Source organism: Athene noctua, chromosome 4, assembly GCF_965140245.1.
Source record: "Athene noctua chromosome 4, bAthNoc1.hap1.1, whole genome shotgun sequence".
NCBI lineage: Eukaryota > Metazoa > Chordata > Aves > Strigiformes > Strigidae > Athene > Athene noctua.
The window spans coordinates 44,228,514-44,246,957 of NC_134040.1; the positions used below are offsets into that span (position 1 = coordinate 44,228,514).

The 18,444-nt window shown below is 37.8% G+C and overlaps 1 protein-coding gene across 1 annotated transcript in view; it reads left to right on the forward strand.

Moving 5' to 3' along the window:
• Positions 1–16,432, forward strand: part of ANKRD50 (ankyrin repeat domain containing 50) — a 43,499-nt gene extending 27,067 nt beyond the window's left edge. Inside the window, exons 4-5 of the mRNA XM_074905124.1 lie at positions 7,580–11,127; positions 13,426–16,432. Coding sequence (XP_074761225.1) covers positions 7,580–11,124 — 3,545 coding nt within the window. The 3' untranslated portion in view covers positions 11,125–11,127; positions 13,426–16,432. The remainder of the gene's footprint in view (positions 1–7,579; positions 11,128–13,425) is intronic.
• Positions 16,433–18,444: the final 2,012 nt, after the last annotated feature.

The window sequence follows — 18,444 nt, forward strand, 5'->3', positions numbered from 1 at the left end:
GCCAAAAAACCAGACAAAACTTTCTTCAGAGCAGTTTTATTTCCTTTCCACTAAATCATATAGTCTTTCAGACTAGTCCTAAAAAATTGCTGTTGTCTTCTAAGTATGTTTCCAGATGGAATTCCTGACAGGAAAAATCAGCAGAACTAATGGATATGCCCTTAAAATAAATTTAATTTGAATGAGTTAATTTCTCATTTCCACAGAGAATGACCTGATGAATAGCATAAAGGAAGTTGCTTTGTGATATTATAATGCCATCTTCACTGTGGAAAAGGTACAGCAAAGAATGAATGAATCTCAAAATAATTGGATACAAATGGAGAAGACATTTTAGGGTCTGTTTGGAAGAAGTGGTGTTTTATGCACTACGAAAGAAAATTGTGACATTACAGCCAGTGTGGTGGCTGCCCACTTAATACACTGCTGAATGATTTTCCTGTTTACAGCCAATATTCAAGTCTGTGAAAGCTATAGCGAGGATGTGAGGAGCATGGCTGAAGTTTCTGTTAACTTCAGATACATTGCAACTTTGTGTAGTGAAACTTAATATAATGTTGATTTCTTTTCTGGTTCTACCCTGAAAAGAATAGACTGTCATTATCACTTTGACTGGGGCAAACTCTTCTCCTTTGTGGTATTTGAATGTTTACTTTTAGTCAAGCCAATTTATGAAGCTATTTAATTGGTGAGCAGGCAGAATTTAAGATCAACGATAAGTATTTTTTGCACTCATAACTGAAGAAATAAATCATGTATAACGTGCACTGCACTCTGAGACATTATTGTACTGAATTTCTGATGCTTCCAATTTCCCAGCAAATAAATATTTGCAACCATAATGATAATATAATCACTGTACATTTTCTTCAAATATGTTTATTTAATTTGGACCCCCAAAAAACCCAGTTTCACTGTAATTTAGTAAGGTAGATTGGAATCCTTTTAGGATTATTTTAGGAAAATGCATCCCATCTGTAGTTTTTTCTGCTAAAAATTTTAGAGTACGATATGAAATATATATTCACCAATATTAATTGGTTTACAATCAGTTTATATCAGTTTTCACTTAAAATTTTCATGCAGTGAAAACTTCCTCCATATATCTGCTGAAATGAGGGCTAAATCTATTTGTCAGAAAGTGTTATCAATGAGTGGAAGCAGGATTTCTGCAGTGGCCTGAGAGTTCTGCAAGCATCTCTCAAACCAAAAATAGTGATGACGTGGAGGAGAGAGTCCAGTCTTTCTCATCCACTCTCATTGTGCTGCTGCCAGTGGTGAATACATCATCCCTACCACTCTTAAGAATGAGAAAAGGAGGAGGGGATGTTTGTCCTCATCCTCTTTGTTTCTTCACTTTTGTTGGTGACTTACTTATGAAAGTTGAATAGTTGTGCCTGCATCTGCTGCAGCTTGTGTTCTGGGCCCTTCTGTATTCCCAGATTCTGTAGTAGTAGCACAGTGTGCTACAGATTTTTCCCCTTACTCAGATTCTCAGCTTTCATTAATTAAAAAAAAAAAAAAAAAGTTTTGCCTCTTGTGGCTGCAGAGACAACCTCAAAAATATGAACCAAATGTAAAATGATGCCTGCATGAGTCTGTGGTCACCCTCCACAGTGAGCAAAAGCCAGCCAATTGAGTAAAAAAGGAGAACAGATAATGCATGTCCTCCTGCCTTCTTTTACATGTGTACTGTCACCAAGTGCCACATCATGCCTGTTCATTTTTTCTTACGGACTTTTCCCCTATATTTAACAATTCTCTGTCTTGTGCCCATAATTATCCACGTTATCTCCCACATCATCATTTGCTCTAATTTGACTACAAGTATGGACAGTCAAGCAGCTACATTAAACACAGTCTTTCCAGTCTTTGTATTACAATGTTAGAAAAAGTTTCCTTGTATTTCTAAATAACTGAAAAAGCACTCAAACCCAGAAGTGGCACAGAACATACGGGAGTTTTTTATGCTTCAACAAATTAGCTAATAAAAATCCTTCTTCTAAAATGAGGCTAAATCTTGAAAGCATAGCAGTTCTTACAAAACTAAATTCCTTTTTTAAAGATCCATCATGTTAGTTTAAAAACTTTAGGCATCTTAAAATTCGACAATTTTATTGAGATAAGTTTGAGTAAAAAGCAAATAATTTCTCACTAACAGTGGAAAGGTAAATGGACAAAAGTGCATATGTACAAATGCTCTATTTATTCATTTAAAGAGTCTTTTTAATAGGAATTTGCTTCATTTCTTTTTTGCTGCACACATAAACCAAGTATCTCTGGCATGTGGCTTGATTATACCCCTCAATTAAACACTGACATTCTTCATCCAAAGAATTCCTTCTCATGTGTGAGGCATGAGTGCAGTAGTGTGGTACAAACCATGCAGATGTCACCTCTCGGGAGCTGTAGTTTCCATAAATTCAATGTTAGATACTGGAAACCACAATAAAAAGAATCAAAAGTGGATGTGAAAGGGTTCACTTCAGCCTCAGAAGCAGCTTAAGCTTCATTCACCCACTTATCCGTAGGCAAAAGCAGACAATCTGTCATTCATTTTTCACTCATCCTTTTATCTGTTGTTCAGTTCCAGACAGCCAGATATTATTAAGAGCTGATATTTATCCAAACTTATTCTGGATTAGAAATCTTGGGAGCATAAGCCTTTCTCACATTTCTGCTATTTGCTGGTTCTGGTCTGAATAGATGTGGTGGGTTGTTTTTCTTGTAGCCTTTCCTAAAATTAAAAAATAAGCAAAAATATGAAAACTGTATCAAAATATATTGCAACCCACCTTCTCTGTACCCAGAAAACTCACACTGTTTGATAATTGAAGCTCCTCAGGGAGTTTTTATTGCTGAATCCCCAAATCGAATCAGTACCTTTTCTCATTAGCTGCTATTTCAGAAAATAAACGTTATGAAATTGCTTCAAAAAAGAAAATCTAAGTTGTCCTCTTATTTTTCATTATAGGTTGGAATTTGGGTGGTTTCATGTTACTTTAAAGTCTTTACGGGAGTCAGATTTTCACTGTAAAAGATAATCTTTATATGTTTATGTAGTTGTAAAATTTACTTCTATAATAGTAAAGTTTTAGAACAGTTTATTTGTTTTGGTTTGGGTTTTGGAAAAAAAAAATCTTTAGAAGGCTTGGGAAGTAAACTGGGAGCTTTTAGTGACTGTTTTCTTCTCATTACCACTTTCTTCTGATTACCGCTTTGAAAACATGATACTAGGGAATTTCGTATTTCCTAGTAAAAAATTGTGTGTGAATTTGAACTTACTTGCTTCATAATTAAAGAGGGAAGACTAAATTGTTTTAAATGGACCATTACCTGTAAATCTAACTAACTAAACTTGTCTACAGTGACATAGACCAGTGTGAGCAGCAGATTTCAGCCTCAGTGTCACTTAGCATCCTGGGTTAGATGCAGTGAAATTTGTAATGCGTAGTATACTGTAAGCACACCAAAAAGCTTAGTGTGCAATTTAAGTTTTCAGGTGCATTTTACTCTGCTGGATATGTTAGTCTTTTTGAGCAGGTGTGCATAAATGGCCATAGAAATACCTAATTTAATATATGCTTACATTAGCAGTTTAGAGTATTAATGCCAAAATATTGCCATGTTTTTAATCATTCAGATTACTTCAAAGTTAACAATTCAGTTAAATATATTAAAATCTATTTAAAACTTTTGTAATTTACTTATGTAAGTGTATTTAAAAATATGAAAGTAGAAGGGTATTTTTAAGTATTTACTGGAACCTGCTAGTTAATAGCTTATTTTTTATTATTAAAGTTTGAAAAGGTTGACATACTGTAAAAGTATTTATATATCCAAGATACTACTTTTTTTTTTTCCTTTGAATTACCCTGGATCTTGCCAAGAAATACATTTGGAACTGATTTGTTTACAGAACTGCCAGGAATTTAATAAATCAGGAAAATCCATATTGGAGCTCCCATTGGGTTGAAAGTGATCGTAAGAAAAATTTTAACAATGCAAAAAGCAGGGTCGTGGGACTGCAAGTTCTGTCTACTGCACTCCTGTTTTGCTGAGCTCAAGTAGTTCATGGGAATGCATCTGAAACAAAATGAGCTTTCTCTTAATGTTTTGGTACTTCTTGTCCATGAAAGTGACTTATTGTGTCTGGTATGGTTGAAGAGCAAGTTTGCAGGATCTTTGTTTGGAAATGTAAAATGACCTCATTTAGATAGACATTTGGGAAAAAAAAAAAAAAAAAAAGGGCTTTCTTTCCCTCCTTCAAGCTAGCAACAAGAATTGAAGATTTAAAAAAAAAAAAAAAATAGTTCTATCTATAAGGCCTTTCTTGAATTATTTGCTTATTATACTATGATGTGGTGCAGTGGTTAAAATTAACAACCTATTTCTGTTCAAAAGTCTGTTACAATAGCAGTTTGTTAATTCCAGCCCCTTAGAGAGCATATCATCCCTGAAATGTGTGGAGATCTGTATGAGTGTACTCTGCTTGTTGCTTTACAAACTTGTCTTCAGATATGTTATATAGGATCTCATTAACAAGGAGTATTTGGAAAAACTGCAAGAGAAAAGAAACAATTTAGCTTCTGTGAACATGCAGCCCGTCAAATTGTTTAAATTACTGACTTCTGGAATATTCATTGCTCTGAAGTCTTCTGAAATTTATTTGCTTGGCTGAAGTGCTTAGACATTTGGTATGTCTCAGGTAAGTACAGAGTAGGGCACTATTTTTAACCCTAATATGGAACGAAGTAATGATACAGCTTCATTTAAAGGGGGGAAAAAACCTACAAACCAAACCCACAAACCCTTCCTTTTTAAATTTTATTTGTTCACTTTCCTACCCCTTTTTGGGAAGCAAAAACAAAATTGATGTTCAAAAGAACATCGCAAGATAAGCAAAAGCCTTTTGCTTTTGAAGCGCACATACAGGGACTGAGATGCTTAAACAGTTAGCAGTCTGCAAGTTTTACTGCAAAGGCTGGGAGTCAACGGAGGTGAAGTGTAGTCATTAGTCAAGCAACACTGAACATTAGCTGAAATCTCAGGATTGCTGTCATGTGAGTCAATCAGGGGTTTTCTCGTTGCGGGGGAAATGAAATCAAAGACTGTAAAAAGTGAAAAAGCACTTGAGTCATTTAAAAATAAAAATAACTTACATATGCAGATACATATTGAAAGGAAAAATGTGGGCGTGGGATTAATGTGAGAGACCGGGGGTGTTGTGAGCGGTGTCACTTATGACTGAACACACTGAGAAGGAGTTTGCAGAGCTCTGTACTTACTCTCTTTCAGCCAAGTGACAGCTACAGATTTGTGCTAGGAGAAGCAGAGAGGTTCAAAGAACAGGTGAGTGAATGCAGTGATTGCATTTGCTCTGAATTGAGCAAAACAGAGCTGTTCCCTGCACACATGAGACAACCGAAGGGACGCTTGTATCCGACGACAGATCTGCGTATGCATGCGACTTTGAAGGCGTGCACCAAGCAATGCTCTGTTTTCAACGCCTCTGTTTTCACTTCCATATCTTCTGAGGGATCATGACTTAGAAACAGCATTTTACTTGAAGCGGAAGCTTGGGACCTGCAGAATCACAGGGCACTGTCCTTACTCAGCAAAGTTTCTTACTTGGTTTATGTGCAAGAATTACGGGCCTCACAAAGTTACATATGGAATATTCTAATCAAATACAAGTAAATTGATGAATTATGCCATTCTGCAGGTCAGGTTGGGACATTACTTGTAGTTGTGACATTATGATGGATAAAGATGGTTCTCTGTTTCTTGTGAGAGGAAAAAAAAAATGCCCCTGTGGAATGGAGAAGGATCCCCCCAAAATAATGATTTTCTGCCTCCTGGCTTTCTCATTTAAAAATCTTCAAGTAGGCAATATTATTAGTGTGGTCTTAGTCTGAGAAGTGACTGCAAAGTGTCCTATCCAGTGATTTTATTTTGGGGAGAAGCATGATTATGCTTTTAGTTATTCTATCGATTAAGTCCTGTTCGTTTTCTAATGCTACCATAATCAATCAGGGAAGCAGAAATATTTTAGTAATACTGTTTGCCTCTCAGTTCTAATCTGTTGTGTTTATCCAGTGCTTATGTAGGCTAAACAATTAACAGTGTGAGCTTAATGTGACATTCAGAGCCTCTGCTGAAGACACTTGGGAACAAAAGACACAGCTCTGTTATCAGTCAGAACAAGCTCACAGACCAAGCAGTTGGTTCACAGAATGTTTAAATACAGTAAGAAGAGATCTGAAAGTAACGTTCTTCAGAGTCTCACTTAAAATTATTTGTTTTTTGGAGATGGAACCAAAATCGCATTGAATGCATTGCTCTGTGCTTGCTTTTCCTTCAGGATAATTTGGAGGTTAGTAACTGCTTTGGTTTGAAAAGCAAAGTTTTAGATTTTTTATGACTAGCTGAGCTGACTGTAAGGAAATGTGTGCAATCTGCTACACTGGAAGAAGAGGTTACAGCCTGTCCCTGGAGAAGTGAGGTTCAGTTCTGGCCTAAAACACAGTACTTGTATGCAGTTTTCCCATAGCTTCCGGAAAAGCAATGTTTAAACAAGGTAACGTGTCCTTAATAAAAGAGGGCAGGTCTTTATCAAATGCTTAAGTTGGCACTACCAAAGCAGACATTTTGAATGACAGAGATAGCCATGTAGTCCTTGGAACTGTACGTTCATTCCTCCTCATTCTTGAGAGCCTTATGGCCACTGCACTTGCCCTAGGGACTTCTGCGCACGTGCTGCTAAGAATAGCAGTCTTTGCTTGGGGGGGATACGTGTGCATCTGTGGGGAGGAGATGTACACAGTATGCATGTATGAAATAATTTCCCTTTTTCCTCTAAAGAGTAAACAGATGGGAAAAACAATGAGATCATATGGCTATGAGGAAACCTGTTTCCTTATACAGTGAGTCACCTACCAAAGAACCAGGGTGTTTGTCTAAAACTCAGTCCTGACTTGAAAAAAGTAGGTAATTTTCAGTGCACAGAGGTGTAAAGATATTTAAAACTGGTTTTGAGTGTAAATCTCTCTCCTATATCATAAAAGCTTTTAAAAGAATCTAAGGTCATCAAATTAGTGATTTATGTACATTTCATCATGCATATGCACCAGGTGTGAATAACCCTTTCTATAATTAATATAATAGTTGTCTTATCTAAATAGCTGAAAATTGTTTGGAATTCTATTGTTAACCACATTGGGGAAGGGATTATTCCTTTAATAATATAATATACTTAATGTTATTTTGGTTGCAGTTCTAGTGGTTTTGCTTAGGTATTTGATATGGTCTAACATAGACACACAATGCCTGATTCAAAGTGATTTTTAAATTTTTCATGCATATATCTCTTCTTATAGTAGATGATGATAAAAATGTGTCTATTATCAAAGTTCTCTGCTATTGTTATTAATTTACATTCACTGTGTGTACACACACAATATGTTATTGTGGGTGTTCCCTACCCAGAAATGTCTGTCCTTTTTTTTAACACTTTTTTTAACACTGAGTTAAGCAAAACTAGTTCAGAAATAATAATAATTTTCTTCCCTTTCAATAGGTTTCAGAAAAATAAGTCTGGATGATCTACGAAAGGCTTATATTGTGAAAGATGTGCAACAATATATTCTGCATCGTTTAGATAAGGAAGAAGCACTGAGACAACATCTCACAAAAGAAACTGCAGAAATGCTGAATCAGCTTCACATCAAAAGCAGCGGTTGCTTTTTGTATCTGGAACGTGTCCTAGATGGAGTTGTGGAGAATTTTATTATGTTACGAGAAATCCGTGATATTCCAGGAACGTTAAATGGCCTATACCTTTGGCTCTGTCAGAGACTTTTTGTGAGAAAACAATTTGCAAAAGTCCAGCCTATACTTAATGTGATTCTTGCAGCCTGTAGGCCATTAACCACAACAGAATTGTATCATGCAGTGTGGACCAAAAATATGACATTGACAATGGAAGACTTTCAGCGCAAATTGGACGTCCTGTCAAAAGTCCTTATTGATGGACTTGGAAATACAAAAATCTTGTTTCATTACAGTTTTGCAGAATGGTTGCTAGATGTAAAGCACTGTACACAGAAATACTTGTGTAACGCAGCAGAGGGACACAGAATGCTGGCAATGAGTTACACTTGCCGAGCAAAGGATTTAACACCATTAGAAGCTCAAGAGTTTGCGTTGCATCTAATTAATTCAAATTTGCAGTTAGAGACTTCAGAGCTGGCTTTGTGGATGATATGGAATGGCACACCTGTCAAAGACTCCCTGTCAACCTTAATTCCTAAAGAACAAGAAGTGTTACAGCTACTGGTAAAAGCTGGTGCTCACGTCAACAGTGAAGATGACCGCGCATCTTGCATTGTTCGGCAGGCTCTGGAGAGAGAAGATTCCATTCGCACATTGTTAGACAATGGAGCATCAGTAAACCAGTGCGATTCCAATGGGAGAACGCTCTTGGCCAATGCAGCCTACAGCGGCAATCTCGATGTCGTTAACTTACTGGTTTCAAGGGGAGCAGATTTAGAGATAGAAGATACTCATGGGCAAACAGCACTTACCTTAGCTGCTCGGCAGGGACATACCAAGGTTGTCAATTGCTTGATCGGATGCGGGGCTAACGTTAATCACACAGATCACGACGGCTGGACGGCGTTGAGATCCGCAGCATGGGGTGGGCACACAGAGGTGGTGTCTGCGCTCCTTTATGCTGGAGTCAAAGTAGACTGTGCAGATGCTGATAGTCGAACGGCGCTGAGAGCAGCAGCTTGGGGAGGACATGAAGATATTGTGCTGAATCTGCTTCAACACGGTGCTGAAGTTAATAAGGCTGATAATGAGGGCAGAACCGCTTTGATTGCAGCCGCATACATGGGGCACAAAGAGATCGTGGAGCACCTGCTGGATCATGGTGCAGAGGTAAACCATGAGGATGTGGATGGAAGGACTGCACTGTCTGTTGCCGCGCTTTGTGTGCCAGCCAGTAAGGGACATGCCTCAGTGGTTAGCCTTCTAATTGACCGTGGTGCTGAAGTTGACCATTGTGATAAAGACGGCATGACTCCACTGCTGGTAGCTGCTTATGAAGGGCACGTAGATGTTGTTGATCTACTTCTAGAAGGAGGAGCTGATGTTGATCACACAGACAACAATGGTCGTACACCGCTTCTGGCAGCAGCCTCCATGGGCCACGCTTCAGTTGTAAATACTCTCTTATTTTGGGGTGCAGCTGTTGACAGCATTGACAGTGAAGGGAGAACAGTTCTGAGCATAGCTTCCGCACAAGGCAATGTTGAAGTAGTTCGGACTCTGCTGGACAGGGGTCTAGATGAAAATCACAGAGATGATGCAGGCTGGACACCTTTGCATATGGCAGCTTTTGAAGGTCACAGGTTGATATGTGAAGCTCTTATAGAACAAGGTGCTAGAACAAATGAAATAGATAATGATGGACGTATACCTTTCATTTTAGCTGCACAAGAAGGTCACTATGATTGTGTGCAGATATTACTGGAAAATAAATCCAACATTGATCAGAGAGGCTATGATGGGAGAAATGCTCTCCGGGTTGCTGCTTTAGAAGGTCACAGAGATATAGTTGAACTACTGCTCAGCCATGGAGCAGACATAAACTACAAAGATGCTGATGGCCGGCCAACACTTTATATCTTAGCATTAGAAAACCAGCTTACAATGGCTGAGTATTTTTTAGAAAATGGTGCAAACGTAGAAGCAAGTGATGCTGAAGGAAGAACAGCACTCCATGTTTCCTGCTGGCAGGGCCATTTGGAGATGGTACAGGTGCTGATAACATACCATGCTGATGTGAATGCTGCAGATAATGAGAAGAGATCTGCTTTGCAGTCTGCTGCATGGCAAGGTCATGTGAAGGTAGTGCAGCTTCTCATTGAGCATGGAGCTCTGGTTGACCATACATGTAATCAAGGTGCTACTGGACTCTGCATTGCAGCCCAAGAAGGGCACATTGATGTTGTCCAGATATTACTGGAGCATGGTGCTGATCCAAATCACGCCGACCAGTTTGGGCGCACTGCTATGCGTGTTGCAGCTAAAAATGGACACTCTCAGATTATTAAATTACTGGAAAAATACGGTGCGTCTACTCTGAATGGTTGCACTCCATCTCCAGTCCACACAATGGAGCAAAAACCCTTACAGTCAGTCTCCTCTAAAATGCAGTCATTAACAATGAAGTCAAATAGTTCAGGGAGTACTGGTGGAGATATGCAGCCTAGTATGCGTGGCTTATCTAATGGGCCTGCTCATGCCTTCAGTTCTCCTTCAGAGTCGCCTGATTCTACGGTTGACCGTCAGAAGTCATCTTTATCAAACAATTCCCTGAAGAGTTCCAAAAATTCTTCTCTCCGCACCACATCGTCGACTGCGACTGCTCAGACAGTACCCATTGATAGTTTCCACAGCCTGTCATTCACAGAGCAAATACAGCAGCATTCCCTGCCACGCAGCAGAAGTAGGCAGTCTATTGTTTCTCCTTCTTCCACAACACATTCCCTAAGTCAAAATCATAATTCACCAAGTAGTGAATTTGAATGGAGCCAAGTAAAACCTAGTTTGAAATCAACTAAAGCTAACAAAGGGGGGAAAATGGACAACTCCAGCAAATCTGGGTCAGCTGGAAAAAAAATAAAACAAAGTAGTTCCTCCCAACCAAAAGTGCTAGAGTATGAAATGACTCAGTTTGATAAACGAGTACCTATTGCCAAATCTGGGACAAGTGTGCCACTTAAATCAATGCCGGTGGAGCCACAGTGCAAAATTTTGATCCCGCCAGCTCAGCAAGAAGTTGGTCGTTCTCAGCAACAGTTCCTGATTCACCAACAGAGTGGTGAACAGAAGAAGAGAAATGGAATTATGACGAATCCAAATTATCATCTTCAGAGCAATCAGGTTTTTCTCGGTAGGGTTTCTGTCCCACGAACAGTGCAGGATAGAGGGCATCAGGAAGTTCTGGAAGGCTATCCTCCCACAGAGACAGAACTCAGCCTTAAGCAAGCCTTAAAACTTCAGATTGAAGGTAGTGACCCAAGTTTCAACTACAAGAAGGAAACGCCATTATAAAAGGTAACCTATCCAGTCACAAAGGAAGCAAATACATGTATTTCATCACGAGCATTTTAAATACACCAGAATTATGTTTCATTGCCGTTTACCGTCATAATTGCTTTCTGAATGAAAGACATGAATGTTAAAATCTTAACCTGGCAAGTATTTGTTTTGCTGTCATTTAAAAGCATCAGCCATAGAGGAATTGGATCACTATCGTATTTTCTGTTGAATTCTGATTGCTTAAATAATACCCCACTATGACTGAATAAAACAACAAGTTTCATGTAGCATTGATCTGGAATTTTCTTTTCAAACATAAGAACAGCTGGGAATTTTAATATGTGGTGTTTTCAGATGCAGTAATTATTTCATTACTTACAGAAGTAATTTTCAGGAAGCTTGTAAAGATTCTTGTAAGTTACAGGCAACCACTTTCGTGACTTTGGATTTTAAATGTGAAATCTCAGTAGCATAATTATCTACAAATTAAAAAGTTAAAATACTACACTAAAGCTTTGATTTTATATTTCTGTTACTGTGAAGGTAACCCTCCTATAAAAGAGATGGCATTCCTCAGAGCAAGATTGGAATCTATGTTATGGTACCAATTTTCTGACCATTCTGTAGTTCTTAATCGGTGTTCATTTAGATTTCTCTAAGTTGAATTTTAAGCTGAAGAAGGAATTTTATATAGCTTTTTCAGACCTGTATTGACAGTGAGTCAGCTAAAATAGAACTATTTTTCTCCCTCTTTCTGATAAGGTTCATCTAGTTTAGGGTACTGAGAATGTGTTAATAATTAATATATATTCTATTTGAATTTCAAAGAAGCACCATCTTTATGAAATTTATGCATATCTCTTATTGCTTATTTGCTTATTTTTTACATTATTTTTTGTTTGTGTGAATGCTGTATTTTTGACAGATCAGACTGCTGCTCCTTAGAAGAAGAATGTTTTTCCTAGCTGACTCAGTTCTGCTGCAAGTCATCAAAGACTGCAGGTTTCTAGGACAATTGCAGATGGTGCAGGATCCACAAATGGGATGTTTTCAGCTGTCAAAAACACATAGGCAGGGTTTTTCCTGAAATGTCCTGGAAATGGGTTTCACTTTAATGGAATGCATCTCTCTAGATGTAGCTGAGGTCTCTTGTGAATTGCAGAGCATTAGAATATTACACAGGACTCTAAGATGTTTCCTTGGGGTTGACATTTGAAACAATACAGTGTTTCAAAAAGCTTTGTACTAGAGCCTACACATTTGCAAAATGCAAATATTAGCAAAGGGTCAGGTGAGCTTTGGGGCAGGAAAAAGTGAAGAGGCAGGACAACAGCAGCAGGCATAGAGAGGAAGAAGCAGGTGAGGGAGAATGGGCCCTAAATCTTTGTAAAAGTCAAAAGGATTTTAGATTCCCACAGTTCTACATCATGTCCAAACAGGATTTAAATTTGAAATTTTTTTTTTCTGTCTCCATAAAACTTACTAAAATGTACAATTAAGAATTGTATTTCCTAAGTCTTATGTACCTGCTCCTGATGATCTTTGCTTGTTTTCATGTTACAGTTCATTGTAAGTTGTATGGTTCTGACCTAGGATGTATTGATTTGGCCTGACCTGTCATCAAAAAATTAGTTTTAATGAGTTTTCCATCTTTGTTGATTTTAAAATATAAACAAAACATGTAAAAAAATTTGAACGTTCCACGTATAATTTTTAAACTCAAACTGGGCTTTGCTTTATCTGGATGAAATAGTGCTTTATTGAAAATTCAGAGGTTTTCTCGGTGAAGTACTTGGTTATGCAAGTGGCTAAGAGGCATCAGATAACTAAATGGTTCCTTTTGCTTTTTCTCTAACAATTTTTCATAGCTTCATTTTAAATATGGAAGTTTAAAACAGTTTTGTGTGGATAATGAGTTCTTTGGCACAGGCTATGATTTACCTCCTCTTCTGCCAAGTCTGGAGCACAAAAACAGTAATTTCCCTGACCAATGAATAAATTAGACACCTGTGGAGAATCACATCAGAAATACTGTCCTGGAGCACCTGAGGGGAATGGCTTTTCTTCCTGGGCTGCTGCCTCTGAGCTCTGTTGAGGAAGCTCTCCTGCTGTGGGGACCTTGTAGCTGCTTTGGATGGCAGAGAGCACAGGGAATCAAACATGGGATTTGGGTTAGGCAGGAAATACTTTTCGTCATCGGAATGTTGTTGTGTGCTTTGAACTTTAATTAGAAATTATATAGCTCTCTTTCTAACAGCACAGTTCGTGTTATGGAGTATTTCAAAACTTAATGTTTTTATTTTGTACTTGTAGGCCAAATCCATGATGCTATGAACAGAAGCGCTTCTGCTCCGAATGATGTATCAGCTGGCTGGGATGAAAGCATACAATGCTTGTTTAGTCCCCCTAGAAATTCAAGAATGTGATTACTACAGTACAGTTACCTTAATTACTGTAACGTGCCTACATTTTCAGGCTGCCTTCTCAGTATAACCCTCTGTGCTTCAAAAATTTATTTTGTGTACTTTGTATTTAATACACAGAATGAGCACTTTTTTAATTGCAGAAAGATACATGCTGTATTTCCCTGACAACAGCTGGAAATGGTAAGAACAAGAAATTCTGATTTCCTATTCCGGAATGCTTGGTAGAGGTGCATGTGCCACAGTGAACTGTGGAAAGGCAGTGCTTTTTTCTATTTATTTTCCTGTGGCTAAAGAAAATAAGCAAACATTTTGTCACATTTGCATTGTTGTATTGTATGGTCAGTTCCCTGTGTACTTCAAAAAGTTCTCTCCAGAAATACAAGTCTTGTAACAGTATTTTATAAATACTGTACTTGTGTGTTCTGTCTGTGTAATAGCTGTTCGGTGGTAGCTAAGGAGTCGGACTACAACCATCTGCAGTATCTCTGGGATTTTTAAGAGGCAAAATTTGATCTCTGGTACTACAGCACCAAATCTGGACGGTAGACTGTGACCACTGAAAACAATAGGCAAATCTGCTCTTGGACACTTGATCTTAAATAGCCTCCGTTATTGTTATGGTAATGAGGTAACTGAATATGGGTATGTTTTAGGTGCTAAAGTAAAAGGTCTGATCCTGCTTTCATGTATACCTTTATACATTAGAAACAGCTCTTTCTTTTTTCCAAGGTAAAGGACTGTATTGAGAATGTGAGTAAAACGAACCATGGAAAATACAGACGCTTCATTAATGAGGCTGAGAGAATATACAGTGAGAGTACAGTGGAAAAGCAAACGGTTAGTAATACCGTTGTCTGGGGAGTACAGAGGTACAGAGCTTACTGAGTTAGCCCTGTCCGGAGACAATAACTCTTTAAAGCACAAACTTGTATGAATGTAGTTACTGCTTCAGATGGATTAGTTAGAGCCAGCATGAGTATCTCTGTACCTGCAGCATGGTTAATCAGCAGTCTGGATTTTCCATCTACGGATAATGGAAAACTGATTCCCCGCTCTTACAGCAGAAGAATTTTACTTATATGAAAGAGAGCAAAATCAAGGCCATTGTTGTGAAAGTGAACAGTATGAATTTTTCCTTTGAATGTGCACATCTTACTTGCACAGCTCTGTGAGTGATAAAATGAAACAAGTGGGTTATTTTCTCCTACAGATGCAAGCTATATTCTACTATTCACCATTACACAGCCTTGCTCTTTAGAAAATAAGCCTATTTTTGTATGTGAGTATTTCTTCTAAAGGCTTGGGTTTCATCTTTTTCATACTCTAATTCTGATCATTCCACAAATAAGATGATAGAAAGCTGAGGGTATTTTTCATAGAGGATTAATTAGATGTATGGCTATCCTTAAACTTCAGTAAATGTCCCCTGGATGTATATGTAGTGCATATTCTGAGGCACTAAAGGGCTTCATCTCTTGTATGATTAACAATCATCAGAACATTTTCTTTTTTAATATCTTGCACCTCCATTCTTATTTGCTTGTTACTAAATGTAAAAAGAATCTTACAGTCAGGCATTCAGCACATAGTAAAATTAGATGTTTAAAGTTGATACACGGCAATAGTGATTATTCTGAATGTTTCATGTACTGAATTTCTTGTCCCTGTGGGACAATTATAAAATAAACATAACAGGAGTCTGGCAGAATGGCCTTAAGAGGGTTAGTGGCTCAGTAAAGAGAAAGTACCAAAATGTTCTCAGCAAACTTGTTCCAAACCTCAAGTATAGTACATTTGCAATACTGTGCAAGAATGCAACTTTTCTTAGTTATTAGATGTATGTTTTGTTCTGTAGAAAGGGATCCCCGAATGCCGATGTTTTTTCTACTGACCTTGACTGTCATTGGGATTATATTTATTTAATTTTATTGTGTTGTTATTAATTGCACCTTGTGGACAGAGGACGTAAAAATAGGGCCAGTTTCACAAGGGGCCACAACTTATAGATAGCCTGATGGTTTTTGTGTGAATAATATTTACATTCAAAAAATTGCTGGGGAAACCTGATATCCAAATCAGCAGGAAGTAGACATGCTGAAAGTGTTTTCAGAATAACAATTCTTACAGATTTTGAATATCACTTTGGAACAGATCATGAATTGCTTTAAAATATCTACTTTCTCAGAAGGTCTTTGTAATTCCACATTGCTGTTGTGTGTGATTTTTAATATCATCATTTGTGAAGGTTTTGCGTATAAAGAAAAGTTGCTGTTCCCCCTGTTGTTCACTGTTCTGGTCTTTCACATCTGTACAGTCAAGCAGAGGTGAATGGAGTTGCATAGCTGTGACTCAGCACGTTTCTTCTTGCAATGTAACAGTTCTCACAACCTAAAAAAAACCCAAATAAAACGTGAATCCTGTTTCTCTTCATCCAATTTCACTGGTCCTTCTGAGGTCATCTCCACAAGACGTCTAAAGTTGTTGATGGGAGAGCTAGGGAAAAAGACTTTTGTGGACAGTTATCAATACTGTATGCATGTGGAAAAACTCTTCAGAAGAGAAATGCATTAAGAGATACGAAGGCACAATTGATGCATTTTTGTCTTATCTGTGATCAGTATTGAAAACATTACCAGTTATTTAAAAATAAAAAGGTATTTTCCCTCATCAGTTACTCTGCTATGCAAATGTCTGTTATGCTTAATATTCCCCATTTGAACTCCTCAATTAACTTGGTTTGCAGATAGACTGTTTTTCCTGGAGTGGGTTGTAAATAGCCTTTAATGTACATTGAATGAATTTCACATTGTAAAATTTTTATTTTATTCCTTGTATTATATTAAGCGAAAATCCCTGTGTATATGAAAGTGCATAATAAATATATTTGCTTTTCAGCAGACATCTAACTGTTTTAATTTTACTACCTCATTTCCTGGGACATCTCAGGAAAAGGTTATTAAATTTCATTAACATTTGTGTAGTGCTTAATGAAACATGATGTGTGTGTCTAGTAGGCAGTCTAGGCTAGCAAAACTCAGACCCCAATGTTAATTCCTGTGACCCTGCTTATCACTCAACTGACCTTTTCTACATTAATCTGAGTCAACCCTGACCATTTGCAGGAAGAAATTCACTGCATGTTCTTTTATTTAAATTAAGCGTTATACCAGGAGAGCAAATAAATTCAATATTTCAGTTGCTGTAAGTTCTTTACCACTTCAAATGGTATTTATTATCTCTTTGATTGGTGTTTCTCTGTAATATTTTCAGTTTAAGCAGAAGATCACTTACTAATTTTTCTTGAACTTGTCATTAAAAAAAAAGTAGGAGAGATAAGTTTTCCAGTCATTGCAGTAATCCCATTTGCCCATGTGAACTTGTCTTAACTTCTCCTTTAGATTATATACCCATCGTGATCTCTCTGCAGAGAGTTGTTGAGTGTGAATGAAGAGTGTGGCTGTACCTTCTGCAAATGATAGTTCAGGTTTACCTCCGTGTATTCTGGTTCACACTGCTTCCAGCTGTTGGTGCTTATGGGTTGACTGATTCCTAAGATTAGGACACTGACAGAGTTGTCAGTAACTGTTGACTTGTTTTCTGTATATTTCTGTGATTTCTCACAATAATTACTGACCCTCTTTTGTGAAGTTCTTTATGTCTGAAATAGCGGAGTACGAGATGCATTAGTTCAGTGGCTATTTTGCATTGAGGCAAAGAATCATTTTCACTGAATTAAGCTTTGAGTAAGTTATATTACGTCCCAGAGACACACATTTTCTTCAGATAATCACTGTAGTAATACTTAAATAAAATTATTCAACACCTGTTTCTAATCTCTTATTCTGTGACATATAAACAGTCATGTTGAATAATGCTTCACATCTTCTGTGAGACCTTTGAACAATTTGGCATGTGTATGACATGTATTTTCCAAAAGAAGGCTGGGACTTGTTGGCACAGTGAAATAAAGCTTTTCAGTTGGAGGCCCTTTGAGAAACAGCAATGAGAATTTGGCATTGATCTAAATCCTAATCATTTTATGCTACAAACAGTCACAGAAATAGTCTACAGGACTATGAAATCTATTTGGTAAATCATTTTATTAAAGAAGTCTCCAAATTTATATGTAGGTAATATAAACAAATTGACCTTTAGAATGAAAATCTAATTTCCTAGTGTCACAAGAAGACCTACTGTTCTCGCTTTTATTCTTTTAGTTTGCATTAGACCAGCCAAGTCACAGAACTACAATTGCAGGACTCCTGTGATAAAATCTTCCATCTTCAGGAATTTAGTTTGCATCCTGTAACCATTTCTGATGGATGAAGAACAGTAAAGGATTTTGTGGTTTGGTTAGAGACTTTTTGTTCATCTCTGTGCCTCATTAGTTCATTTTGGACTCCCCAGTCTGTTCTCTAGTTGCCTTTTGGGGCTTGCTCCAGTATTTGCATAGGGGACTGCCAGAGCTACAGGAGCTTTCACCATTGTTCTTGTGTATCCTTGAAAAACCATGAGATGGGGAGGGTTGATGCAGGAAACTGCTTTGCCACATCTTCAAATCTGGAAGGTTTCAAGCAGTTATCTCTGGTTTAACTCTTTCTTTCTGTTGAAGTGCTAATTCAGGCTTTCTGTCTGAATCACTAACAGCCCACGAGCAGAAGGGTGTTGGATCTCTAGCCAGAGGGCAGGAAACCCGGTACCACCAGCTGTATCTGGTAGATGTGCCTCTCAAGAGTCGATTTTTGCTGAAGGACTGTATTTATTCAGAACACCTCTGCTGGGGGGGGGGGGGGGCAGGAAGAATCAATTTTTGTGAGAAACTTTTTGAAGAAAATGTTTTTACAAAGAAGCAATATACAACTCAGTTGACTAGTCTATTTGGGGGGACTAAAATCTTTAGCTTCCA